The sequence below is a fragment of the Acanthaster planci genome, linkage group LG07 (assembly GCF_054643075.1).
Source record: "Acanthaster planci isolate LZ-2023a linkage group LG07, COTS_SCS, whole genome shotgun sequence".
NCBI lineage: Eukaryota > Metazoa > Echinodermata > Asteroidea > Valvatida > Acanthasteridae > Acanthaster > Acanthaster planci.
In genome coordinates this window covers 8,365,220-8,378,318 of record NC_141783.1, presented here as the reverse complement: position 1 = coordinate 8,378,318, position 13,099 = coordinate 8,365,220, and the positions used below count along the sequence as shown (strand labels likewise).

At 40.1% G+C, this 13,099-nt stretch overlaps 1 protein-coding gene across 1 annotated transcript in view; it reads right to left on the bottom strand.

Moving 5' to 3' along the window:
* clec16a (C-type lectin domain containing 16A) overlaps nucleotides 1–10,935 on the bottom strand; it is a 109,933-nt gene extending 98,998 nt beyond the window's left edge. The window contains exons 1-9 of the mRNA XM_022247612.2: nucleotides 10,718–10,935; nucleotides 8,468–8,596; nucleotides 7,728–7,861; nucleotides 6,040–6,107; nucleotides 5,669–5,749; nucleotides 4,056–4,161; nucleotides 2,455–2,578; nucleotides 1,536–1,722; nucleotides 888–938 (exon numbers count right to left, since the gene is read on the bottom strand). Coding sequence (XP_022103304.2) covers nucleotides 888–938; nucleotides 1,536–1,722; nucleotides 2,455–2,578; nucleotides 4,056–4,161; nucleotides 5,669–5,749; nucleotides 6,040–6,107; nucleotides 7,728–7,861; nucleotides 8,468–8,596; nucleotides 10,718–10,794 — 957 coding nt within the window. The 5' untranslated portion in view covers nucleotides 10,795–10,935. The remainder of the gene's footprint in view (nucleotides 1–887; nucleotides 939–1,535; nucleotides 1,723–2,454; nucleotides 2,579–4,055; nucleotides 4,162–5,668; nucleotides 5,750–6,039; nucleotides 6,108–7,727; nucleotides 7,862–8,467; nucleotides 8,597–10,717) is intronic.
* Between the last annotated feature and the right edge of the window lie 2,164 nt (nucleotides 10,936–13,099).

The window sequence follows — 13,099 nt, the reverse complement described above, 5'->3', positions numbered from 1 at the left end:
TTTCACTACCAAAGATTCCCAAAGCAATTTAATAGATCAACTGGATTAGCTTGAGTCTCATCGTCGACAGTTGTGCTGATTATAAAACTGGGTTCTCATAGAAATCTGAAAGCCAAATTCCAGGACATTTCAGAAGGAATTTCAAGGATTGAAATGACAGTTTCCATGACATTTAATGTCATGTAGACTGACAAAAGGATATAACCTGTAAATTTATCATTTTCCGTTATCACATCAAAGCTGGTCCATCAAGAATGACCCTTGCCTGATTTCAATCTTTGTTTTCCTCTGATGGCAGGATTCAAGGACACCTAATTTTCTATGACTTTCCAGGACAATCTTTTTTCCAGGATTTCCCAGGATTGTGGGAACCCTGGTGGCCCATAGATAGGCATGTCACTTTAATCTTGCTGCATTGAGCAGAATCAGGTTTAATAACATGGAACAGGGTTCTCAGCATTTCATGGGAACAAAATTCCCCGATTTTTTCCTTATGGAAGTTATAAATTCCAGCATCATCATTTTGGCTCTATAGTCTGATTGATAGCGTACACTACAGGTGTTCGTTTTACAGGTTATAAGGCTATACCGGTAGGTACACCACAGCTACATTGATACAGAGAGAAAGACGCATTAACTACAAGTACACTAAGCTATACAACAAAGCCATCATAGCCATGCAATCATCCGCAGGATTCGCTGTTTGGAATAGACACAAGGCAAGAAAGTCTGTCCACTGGAAAATCAAAATTCCCTGATTTTTCCCCGATTCGAGGGACTTCTGACAAAGTCCCTGACTGGAAAAAGGAGAAAGTCATTTTCCGGGTTTTTCCTGATTTCCAGATTAGCTAGGAACCCTGTGGGAGCAGAGTTCTGGTAGGACCTACCTGAGAGAGCAGAAAAAGGGACACCACAGCACTGATGTGGGGAGGATCCTCCTATTGAAAAACAAAACAAAACAAAATAAGAAACAGTTACATCAGGGTTCATAACGAGAGTTGGCTGTTACTTGAAATGAAACAAGGCACAGTAAGTGGGATTTCTTATACATGTAGGACTTTTGCATTGAATTGAACGTGACTGAACTGTGTTTGGTCCAGACACGGAGTTACACATGGCTGCCAGCAAAGATTAAAACTATTAAAGTCGAGAAATTTAACCATGACAAGATCTAGAACAAGGACCACGTGAGAAATTGATCTCAAGAACTCAATTACTGGAAAAATACTTTTGGACCAAACAGCATAATCTCACCATGATTAGGACAGGAACAGATACAAGAGCTAACTCAGTAAAGAAAAATCTAATTTAGACCAATGATCTGATCAAGATTTCAAGCAAAATGAATTCAAGATCAAGAATCATTATTAGACCAGTTTCACAAAAAACACCAAACCTAGCCAAGATTAAGACTTGCAGAAGAAGCAGGAAATCTGCTCCAAAACCAAGTTCCAACAGAGGAACTGGGGTCTGAAAGGTAACTACAGGAACCTCAACTAGAATCATGATGCAGCCGCAGAACAGATGCCACTTACAGCCAAGCCGAAGGACCGTTCCCTGGTCAGAGAGTCGACGTACAGCGGTATGAGAAGCCGATTCAGGAGATGGTCCGTCAAGACATCATTCAGTGACTCTATCCGCAGGTTCAAGATGTCATTGACGTAGTGCAGGTGGTCCAGATGCTCAGCTACCAGGGCTGCCAGGCGGTTACGACTCTGGTGACTGAAAAAAATGGAGAAAAGAGTTAATACTTATCCATCAAAATCCAACACCTGATTCAGCAGAAGTTGAAGGATTTAGACTGAGCAATGCAGTTCCTATAATTTTTACTTCAGTCATTCTGTTCTGGTTTGTCTGAATTTAGTTGTACTTGCCCGTTGGTCTTGTGGGTCATTCTGTACTTAAGTCCTTCATAATATTTGTTCAAATTCTGAATAGGTATGTCCCTATAAGCTTTTACCTTTTTCAAGTAATGCCCTCATCTTTAAACAGTAACGGAACCACAGGTTTCTTTCTCCAGAGTATTTGTTGGAAAAAAATCACTTAATCGACACTGAAATACTTGACTTCCTACTCAGCCCTAACAGTTTTGGATCCCTGAATTTCATTCTATCAATTCAATTTTAATCAGTCTATCACTTTAAATCAGTAAAATCAAATCAAACATGGAGCCCTAAAGTGACAGTTAAAAACAACTTTAAAATAAAATAACAAACACAAGCCTTAACAAAACTATGATTCAGTGGAACATGATACATGTACTTCACATGATTTGAAGAGAGTCAAGAATCATACATGCAGTCTCTATGAAATTCTGGATTAAATTCTCAGAACTGTCAGACTACGGAGTGTGACATGTATTTTGAAACATCAGAGACCGGGGCTTCATTAAAGCCTGTCACAAAAAGGCTTCATCCGAATCCAGCGTTTTGGTGACAATGAGGATGTCCTTACTCAATGTCATTCCTCACACAGCTGTCCAGCTCTAGGACGTGGTTGCCGATAAACCAAACCAGGTTGGAGAAATATGGGACTGCGGTCTTGTTTCGAATGTAGGTTAACATTGCATTGTCGTTCACTGAAAAAGAAAAAAAGGAAGCACCTTATGGACAATTTCACCTTAAATTTCTTCATATATGATACTGCTCTGCAGTTGAACAAGAGAAAGTTTGCCTTAAACAAGGAAATAACTATTTGCTTGGCCAGTCTGAAACACACATTTATTCCCATCCACAAAGACCTTTTGATTCCCAAAGTTACAAACAGTTTAAACATTGCAAATTTCAAACGATTTTGTTCCACACTTTTACTTCATTATTCCAAACCCCCCTCTAGTCACATCCCAGTAGTGGTATGGCCCTGCTGTCAGTGGTCATATTCAAATCTCCTAACATGGAGAAAGCTGCAAACACAGTGTGTCTGCATGAGGTAGTGCAGAATTTGAAGAGCCAGCTGGTGTTTCATCACTCATTTAAGATCGGCCATGTGATGCGCTCTTGACCAATAAGAGAATGACTAAATTGTCTTAGGTATTTATGAATATTAAAGAGCTACATGTACGTCCCATTTGACTGGCACACTGCAAGCATCAGCATGTTCCTACTTAGCCAGAGGACAGAACAGACAAGGGGCAAAGGTTGTTTCCATGTCAACAGTGGTAAGCGCCCGTTCTTTCAAATCTATAGGTGAGTGTTACACTGTACAAATAATGGGAAATACAATGCCCTCTATTTGGTGTTATCATAAAACATGACCGTGTTCAGGTAGGTGCATTTTGTGTATGGTGCCGAGCATGCAAAACCGTTTTTTGCTGTAATGTAGAGTTTGTGCATGGGGATTTGTGCATCCAGTGTAAATGGTTGGCCCGAGGTCTCTCTTCTTTACCAGCGAGGGGGGTCTTGTGCACTGAACCTGAATGCATTGCAGTGTCTTGTTTACAACATCTATTGGCTCTCCACATGAATCAAAAAGAACATTTTGTAGTCTGGCGAAAAAATTGAGCAAGTGTAAGGCATCACCACTGTAAGAGAAACACCGTCTCTTGCGGGTTTCTATTTCTCGGTTTCTTTTCTCCTGTTTTGGTCTCCAGGCTTCAACTTGACAGATTTTATCCTGTTAGAGGAGAGCCCTGAACTCAACAAAGATCAGTGTTGTAGTTGAGACCATCACAAGACCAGACACAAGACCATGCACAAGACCGGTCACAAGTAACAGGGTGAACAATGACACAGGAATGCTCTTGTTGCAGTTCATTTGAATAGCTTGTGGCTTGAATTCAGACTGGAGGTCTTGTGTTGGTCTTGTGCTGGTCTTGTGTGGTCTTGTGAAGGTCTCAAGTGGTCTCGACTACAACAGTGTCAAAGCTGTCTATTTTTTTGCTGTCCAATATGATATCAAGTTTTTTAAATATTCATTTAAAGTTGAACATGCAGCTTGAGAAAAAAGCCATTGACCAAGGCACACCAGGATTGTAAGAAATCCTTTTCCTCTTGCAAGTATAAAGTCTCCTGGCATTTCCTACTATCCCAACCCAGTTATTTCCACAAGTATTTTACCTTTATACACATTGAGGGTGAGCGTCCTGACGGCGATTCGCACCATGCTCTCCGGATGGTTGAAGAACTTGATGGCCTCGGTGTACAGGGCAAAGTCATTGGTGTGCTGCAACAGGCAAAGAGACGAGATACAACTGAACACCTGGAAAATTCAGGAATGGTATCCTCAGGACTAGACAAAGGGGTTTCATATTCCCCTGTGAGGGAACTCCAAATGGGAGTGGTGTACTCTTATGTAAAAGCCCAAAGTGAAAGTTACCTCAACCTTCACCTGGGATCAAGATTAACCTTAAAATCATATTGAAATTGAAGGATTTGGGACTATTTCAATCGTTACATTATTTTATACAGCATGGGGGCCTGTTTGTTTCACATGGATCTGGATCGCGATAAGTGATCCCAACGCTGGTTGGCTCCATCCATTGGGTTGGCTCTGGTGTTAGTAAACCAACAATAAATTAATACTGATAGAGATTCGGATCCGTGCAGAACAGACAGGCCCTTTGTTAACCAGGCTGGGTTTAGGCCCGCAAGCATTATTCTGTAACTTGATTAATGAAACAATGAGACAATTACTCAATTATGTGTTTTATACCCAATAAACCCTAACCACATACTGATCCAAACAATATCTGACACTGGGCTCTTTCGATGGGATTTTGTCAGTCAAAGTGAGCGGTGATCAAAAGCCTCCAGTTCCAGCTGTTGGATTCTGGAGGGCTCAGAAGATAACATTGGATTCAGCAGGGTGCACTGCTTTCTGAAATGAAAGGCTTCTTTTTCGCAGACCCTGGAGAAAGGTCAAACACTTTTCAAACCAAAAGCTTGAAACACTCCATTCGTGAAACTCTTTCATTAAAATGTGGCAAGAAAATAAAGACCTACTCAAAAATTCAAGGAGATGACATGAATAGAAAGTTCCATTATTTACAATTATTTCCCTTCAAACATCTCAAGATTACACCTTAAATATTAACACAGGGACCAAAACATTAGTCATCAATTATTCACAAGCATGATCGAAAATGGAACGATTAATCTACTGAAGAAATACACTTATGAGACGAGCTAGGATTACCACTTGGTGGGATATCATTCCTCGTGTTAACCCTAACTATTCTCAATCTTTCAAAATCCTCTAGGCAGTTTTAGAAGATTTTGGAGCATTGAGGCTGCACGGCCAACTTTCATTGCTGATTGCAAAGGATGCATTGTCTCAGGGTTGTGGGTTAGACCTTATGTTGTTTATATTCAGCCATGCATAATTCATGCCCACATTATACGTGAAATCCTCCGTACTGCTCCACAGTACCATTCACACTGCCTCAACATAATGAGAGGAACTGCCAGAGGCTTTTGAAGGACTGAGACAGTGGGCACCCCTCCACAGAACATATTCAAAAAATATCAGAGAATTTTGGAGGATTGAGGCTGTGTCCAATTTTTTCATGGGGTAGTTGGAGGATTTTAAGGGACTGAGGGTGTATCTTAGCCAACAGGATCCTGGCGGTTAAGGTTAAATAGTGAGCGTACAGTGATCTGGTACACTGTGAATACTGATAGATTTGCACATTATGAAACAAGACAGATGAAACAATGGGGATGGACCTCACCTCATTGTAAAAGAAGTGAATAGTGTGCACATTCAACTTGAAAGACAGAGTCTTCAAGAACGAGATGTAATACGCCAAAACCTGAAACGGGTATAAAAGAGAAAACATCTCTCAACTTTCATGAAAAGTATGTACATGTAGGATTTCTTCTGCAAAAGGTCTGGAGTGCAGCAAAAGGGATAATATGTACCGGTAAATGGCCTTTCAAGAGAACTAGGATTTCACCTTTTGACCTGTGCATATCTTTGTGGACTTTTAAATGAACTAGGTTGGGTAAGACACAATGGCTATTTTGATAATGCACATATCCTGTTTCATTTCCCGCTATCTTACATTATTTTTATTCTTATCACAAGTGACCATCTACTGACCTCTTCGTCGGAAAAGTCAAATCGATGCTCGATGATGGAGTTCACGTGATTGTTGGACAATAAATAATCTGCCAGATATTAAACAAAATTCACTAAGCTGTCAAATCCACATTGGAATTAATGTCCCTGAGGATGCACCCAGAGGTTCATCTAGTCACCAATTCACCTGTCCTCAAGATGGGCAAAGACAAATTTGGACAGACAGGTTTTGCTTGTAAAAATGTGCAAGTCCCTATTTCTTACACAAATCTTTAATTTTGGTCAACAGATCTTCACATTTCTTGTAAAAATACTAGGTGCAGTGCAAATAAAGGGGTGTTGATTTTTAAAAATTTTCCTGGAAAAAGAAAGGAAGTTTTTAAGCTTAACTGGGAAGGGATACGCAGCCATTTCAATCCTAGATGAAACCATGGATGCATTACGGATGCAGAATTTTTAAAATATACATTAACAAATTTCTAGGACAGTGAAGAAAGAACTTATTTAAAGTGTGACACGAAATCATTTGTTCCTGGTATATTCTTTCAGCAAGTAGGTGACCACTTCAAATCTCATCATCGATTTAGCTGAGGACAAATAAGGGCACTTGCATTCTACAATGCGGGCAAACAACTTTTGCCTTAGGCATGCATCTGTATCGAGAACCTTCATCCCTGGTCGATTATACGTACAGTAAATTTCGACTAAGTCGGCATCACCTAAGTCGGCCGTTTGACAAAAGTCCCGATCGTCTGTAATGCATTTCCGTTGAAAATTTCATTTCTAAGTTGGCATTTATAAGTCATCATTTCGTATTTGTCGGCATGTTTTTTTCACACTTTTCCACAAAACCACAAAAATTCCTTTGTGTGAGTTGGCATTAAAATAAATCGTGCTTCGGTATCGGTTTCCTTCGCCGCGGTTGCCAAGAAGTGTCAAGTGACAAGTACCATGCACGCAGCCAGCAAGAGTACATCAATACCAGTAACCCCTCTAGTGTTGCACGCATTCGCTCTGTCCATTTTGGGGGTCGCCTTATTGAACGTAGTCTGGTTCCCTGCACAAAGATTCCCGGAAGACCCTTGATAATGATTCGTCGGGTAGTCAGAATCATCGGGTCTGGTATCCAGACTATATTGAATGAACTTAGCCAATGTGCGTGTGTGGATGAGTTTATGTTTTCTGTACCTTAACTGTATCACATACATGTACATGTACGTACTGCACTGTCAAGTCGTGATGTGATATGCAACTGGCTTGTGCTTCGTCCTTAGGGGCACATAATCAATTACTGAATTTGCAGGATAATAAACGAGAATGAATTTGCTGGGATTGACCATAGGCGATACATGCGTACTTGTAAGTCAGCAAAATGACGACTTACAACACAAATCAGCATTCGCGTAAGTCGTCATAATTTCTTGAGTCCCGAGAGTGCCGACTTAGATGGAGTTTACTGTATTTGGTACCCAGGACGTATTTTGTTGATAGGTTAAAAGGCAGATTCAGCCAGTGATTGACAAATGGCGGGTTGCTGATCAAACTTGGCCTGTGGTGAGTGTACTTCATGTAGGAACAGCAGATGCAGCCCGCCTGCCATTCATTCGTGAGAATGGCTCTGGGAGCACGCAGAACAACTGCCAACCAATATTGGGGTCCAGGACAAATGTTCTCCCGCACAAGCCTAAATTTTCATGTCGCAAACTCACACAGTGAAGTCTCGTTCCGGATGTTCTCAAACAAGATATTGAGTGTCTGGAGGAGCTGCACGCAGATGTAACGACCTGTCTTCTGGCGCAGGATCTTCAGGAAGAACAGGAGCATGTTCTTCTCAAGGAAAAAACTGGAAGGCAACCACAAGCAACAAATCAAGACGTGCTCCACTCCAACTCTACTTCCTCTCAAAATCTCAACTCGCCCACTCTCTGAATACGAGATATACATTGTATTCTAAAATTCATTAGACCCAACACAAGATCAAAAGTGAGGAGCCGGAACATTAAAACATTTTGTACACTCCATATGAGTTTACGCTTTATTGAAGATGAACACAGCACTTAAAATTGGGCCCACAAGTTTTCAATTAATATGGTATGACTTTGACTGTACAAACGGCTGGTGGTCTTTTTCATGCAAGGTTTGATCAAAAATAATAAAGAAAGCGGTCTGTCTTGCTTTTTTGTCACTTGTACATTTAAAATACACTGTACATCCTTTCTTTGTGATTTATCCCACATTTTCGGCTTGAAACTGTTTGGTGTGATAAGTTGAAGACATTTTGGAATATTCTGTTTCACCATCCACAGGGGAATCTTTCTTTTCACAGAGTGGTTTTGATTAATCAAAGAATAAAGTGTAACTGAATAATCAATACACAGATTGAGTTTGACTGAATAACACATGTACATGTACCCATATGCCTTCAGATGCAAAAGAAAAAAGTACTCACTCAAAGACAGAGCTATCATTCTGATCGCCCCAGATAAGAATCTCTGACATGGAGCGGACGGTCTCAACAAGAAGCCCTCGGTTCTGCTCTGTTACCACAGAGTTCCTTATCAACACCTGATACAGGTAACTGGCAAAACAGGAAATGAAACAACACAGCCAGATATGAATACAATATCCAACAAACTGAATGCACTGTACACATACATGTACATGTATACAAAGGACCCTTACTCCCAATACTTCTCTAAAAAAGTATTAAAAATACTATGTCAAAAGAGGCCTTCCATTCTTTTAAAAAAACGGAAAGCCTCTTTTGACATACATGCAGTATTAAAAGCACTTACATGTAATGGGTTTGTTGATGCAGTTTGAGCAAAACTACTTTTATTCGCCACTACAAGCCTCTTGTAAATCACTCCCTGTTTAAATTGTTTGATTCCATTTACATTGAAGTAATAGTTCGGCATAATATACTTTCTATGTTTTCGCTCTGTCAAATAAATTACTCAAAAGCAGTGATGGCCTAAATGTTTATGTATGTACAAGCGAAGTAAAGCTACTGATTTCAGTTCTAATAACAACACTTTGGTTCCATTTCTACTGAAAGGGTTGAAAAAAAAACAGTGCCAAGATCCACACCATGGCAAAGAAAATATAAGGAGAGCCTCAACAGTGATCAGGAGCTAACTATGATGATTTCTCAGTTTTCCAGGTGATTTTATCGGGTTAATTTTTTGAATAATACAGTTATTTTACACGATACAGGATTTTTTACATATTTTGAAAAAACTCTGTGAAAAAGATATGAATTTGCACATGTAAACTGCAATTCAACAAAGCTGATTGACAAATGAATGTATCAACAGCAAGCTGACATCAGCACGTACACTGTACATGTACATTTTGGGATGAGTTCCATATAAAGACGCCTGTAATTATTCCCTACCCTGACCTACTGTATTAGCCTTCAGAAAGCAAAAACATGTCCAGAAAAGTTCACTTTGGGAGGCAAGAAACCAAGTCATAGACAACACTTTAAATTTTTCAGACCAGTTTCATAGGGTTTGTGCATGAGATGTCAAGTGGCATCCGTATACGGAACTCTTTCCCATATTTCATGCACAGACGTAGGCGTATTGTACAAGGTGGTTTCCCTGAATATTTTTACATGTGCAGTTGTTTTTGCCGCTTTGTCGTTTAATGTTTATGGATGTAAACATTTCCATCAACTTCTTATTGTGTCACAGGTGTGAATTACACTTCACACACATAGAATGTACACTGATTGGCAAAACAAAAAAGCCTTGCCTGATCCTGATTCTAATTTCAACGGATTTTCCATAACCTTTCTTCCACTGACTGATGGATATGAGCCTTTTTCATGTTTCATGTGTGCATGCCCAGAAGATCTTAACAGACGGGAACAAATTCGTAACAATGTTGCGTAACGTTTGGCGAATGGATGCCTGCGATTGTTATTGTTGCAATGTCGTAGACAATTTGTTCCCCTCTAGCTTTGTTCCCCTCTAGCTTTGTTCACTTACCCGCATGGGGGTGCTAAAATTAACATGGCAACGGAAAGGGAAACTGGCTTATTCCAGGACACCCTATTTTTTCCGATATAGTAGTAATAGTAGACCTAGGCCACGACTTTCCAGGACAAATTTTTCAACCATTTGCCATTTAGGCCTATTGTGGGAATGGAACCCTCAACAAACAGGCCTAAAATTCAAGACAAGATCAGAAGATATTGCAACATACAAGGTTAACATACAACTTAAATAATACTACATGTAAGTCTACCTTTACATGTACATGTACAGTAGTTGTACATGTAGGCCTACATGATGTAGGCCTACATGTGGGGTCCGACGTCCGCCCCACTCCCACGAACAGCGGCCGGATGGACGTCACACTCAGTTCTGGGGGTAAATTTTGTACACATTTATTGTGCTCCATCCAGAGTTGATCTGCCTTTGAATGAAATCCATTTATTGGATCAACTTAGCCCCACTACACTAGCATGACTAGTGAGTAGTGTGGCACGTCGGACTCTCGCTACGCTCCATCGGTAGCGAGAGTCCGTGCCACACTAGTGGGGCTAGGATCAACTCAGGTGGGATATTCTGCAATTATGCCATGTCAAGATTGTGCAGATTTTCCAGAAAATCCCACCTCCGTTTATGTGCTGACCAACCACAACAATTTGTCCGGAATCTGGACGATATGAATTCATAAGGAAACTTACCGAAGGTGTTCCAAAGAGTGAACATTCTTGGGTTTTCCCTGGCCGGAGCCCAACCAGTTCTTCGTCTTGGACAACATGGGTGGTCCACTTTTGCTTAAAGTCAGTCTACATCAGAAAAAAATGATTAAATCCCCTCAAAATAGCCATGAACTATCAGATCATGAGGGAAGCAGCGATATCGCTATTACAACCGGAGGAAGGGTACTCATGATAATTCATTCAACGCATATATTATGGTGTTCTATATCTGCCACACAGCTCATCTTGCGATCATCTCGCATCACGCACGAGGCGATGATATAATAGTTTTAATAGCTTTATATCTTTTTTGACAATTTTTATAATTGTTTGTTATAAGATCATGTGCAATTCAATCTTCTAATTTGCTGCCATGATGACTTTAATAAAAACCGTAATGATAATAAGAATATTTCACATTAATGTAATAGTAAGAATAATTTAACTCAGTGACAGACATATTCTGTTCAACTCAGTCGGCTCATGGAGCTATGAAGACATGTGAGAAAAAAATCACTGAATTTTTGGTCGAAATTATGTCAATAATTTTACTAGCTTGATATCTTTTTGACAATTTTTATAATTATTTTAGTTTTATCGTGACGCTTTTCACATGTAACAAGAATAGTAATATCGCATAAATTATCATAATTGCGTTCCTCCGGTTGTGATCAAACTTGCTGTGCTGCGCGAAGTCGTACGATATTCAATTAATGACGTCATAGCTTTGACCTACTTTTAGGTAATACAAAGCACTTCCGGGTTAAAGCATGCAAAACTGCGTGCGTTTAGGTAGTGCGCACGATACTTCTTACGTCGATTGCAGTTCTCCGAAGCTAGCTGTCAATTGCGATCGCTCAAAGCTTAGTGCCGTTGAACTTGAAGTGAAAGGAGTTCTATATAAACACGATATCCTAGCAGGTAAGTACCTGTACATGAAAGCCACAGTTTTTTCTTTGGAAAATTTCCCTCAAAATGATTTCCCAGCCGTCAGAGAAAGTGATAACATGTCTTAAAAAGTTAAATTTAGCTAAGAAAATTCTGAAGCATTTTAGGCCTACTTAGATAACACCAGTTTAAACTTTAACCATTTCTCTATGGTTTAACGGTAGGCGTAGTGTTTATTTCTGTATCTAGGGCCTATATCAGTACGTTGCAGACACCAATTCTGGCTTTAGTGCAACGGAGACGGGGTAGGGATGTTGTTACGTACCCGTACCGGCCGTGGTAGAGTGAGGCCTATGACTAAGAACTAAAGGAAGTTTTTAAACTCTCAACCGAGTCCGCTTGAACAAAGATGTCGTCCAGGCAGTTCAAATCAATAATTGATCTGTTGAAGCATAGCGCAAGGACCAGAAGAAAGAGTTTTTAATTTGTTGTTTTCTTTCAGACAAGTCTCATACTAGGTTTGTGCACTGGCAGGACTGGGGCGTCAAATGATGTCCGTATGAGCAACTGTTCTAATTAAAGCTGAACTCGTTGCGCGATGGGTTCGTCGGTCGTCCGCCGGCCGGGCCATATGGCCGGGATCCCGCGCGCGGTGGACGACGAACCACGATGTATGCGTAATTGACTTGATCCTGGTTTGACTTGGCTACAGGGAATTATTCATCATCGATTGATTGTGCGGGAAAATTTTGTGCATAGTTTAAATGTGCACAGCCATAGTGTTATAAGCAAGCATCAGTTCTTGGCCAGCAAGCATTAAATTATGGGTTCACAATTTGAACAGAAAACCCTATGCACTGAACTGTGGCATCCCTGGATGACATCTCAACAGTCATGACAGCAGTACCCTCAATTAATTTTGTCCAGGAAAGTTTGGATACTAAATTTAAATGTTTTTTAAAAGTTCAATAACCAAATGAGGACTGTCAAAGAGTTTTCATACAAAGAAGAAGAATCCAAATAAGTTCCAGAAAATTGTTTTTAAGAAGAATCCATTGCAGTTGCATTTATTCATATCTGAAATAATTCACATTGATCAAGAAATCTTGAAATTGGCCCAGACATGGCAGAAGGATTGTGCAAATGCTTTTGGTGTGCAGTTGCACATTCATCAATGTCATAACATGGAGAAAGAGCTCAGACATGTACAGACTGAAGTCTGGCCATGCATGCTGGTGATGAGAGAAATGGCATTGTGGAGGTCAGGACCTCAGGATTGCAATAAATCCCCCAAATATCTGGTTACTGGCTTAAATCTGTCATCTGATCATGGCTCTCCAGGTGGTCAAGGTACTCTTTAAACCCACAACTCTGTGTTTCTCAGACCAAGCAGTGTAATTTTTCAATTAAGTTTCCATGATAGCCCACAATTTAACCTGATTTTCAATTGTTCATTTTGCCATTTAAATGTTATTT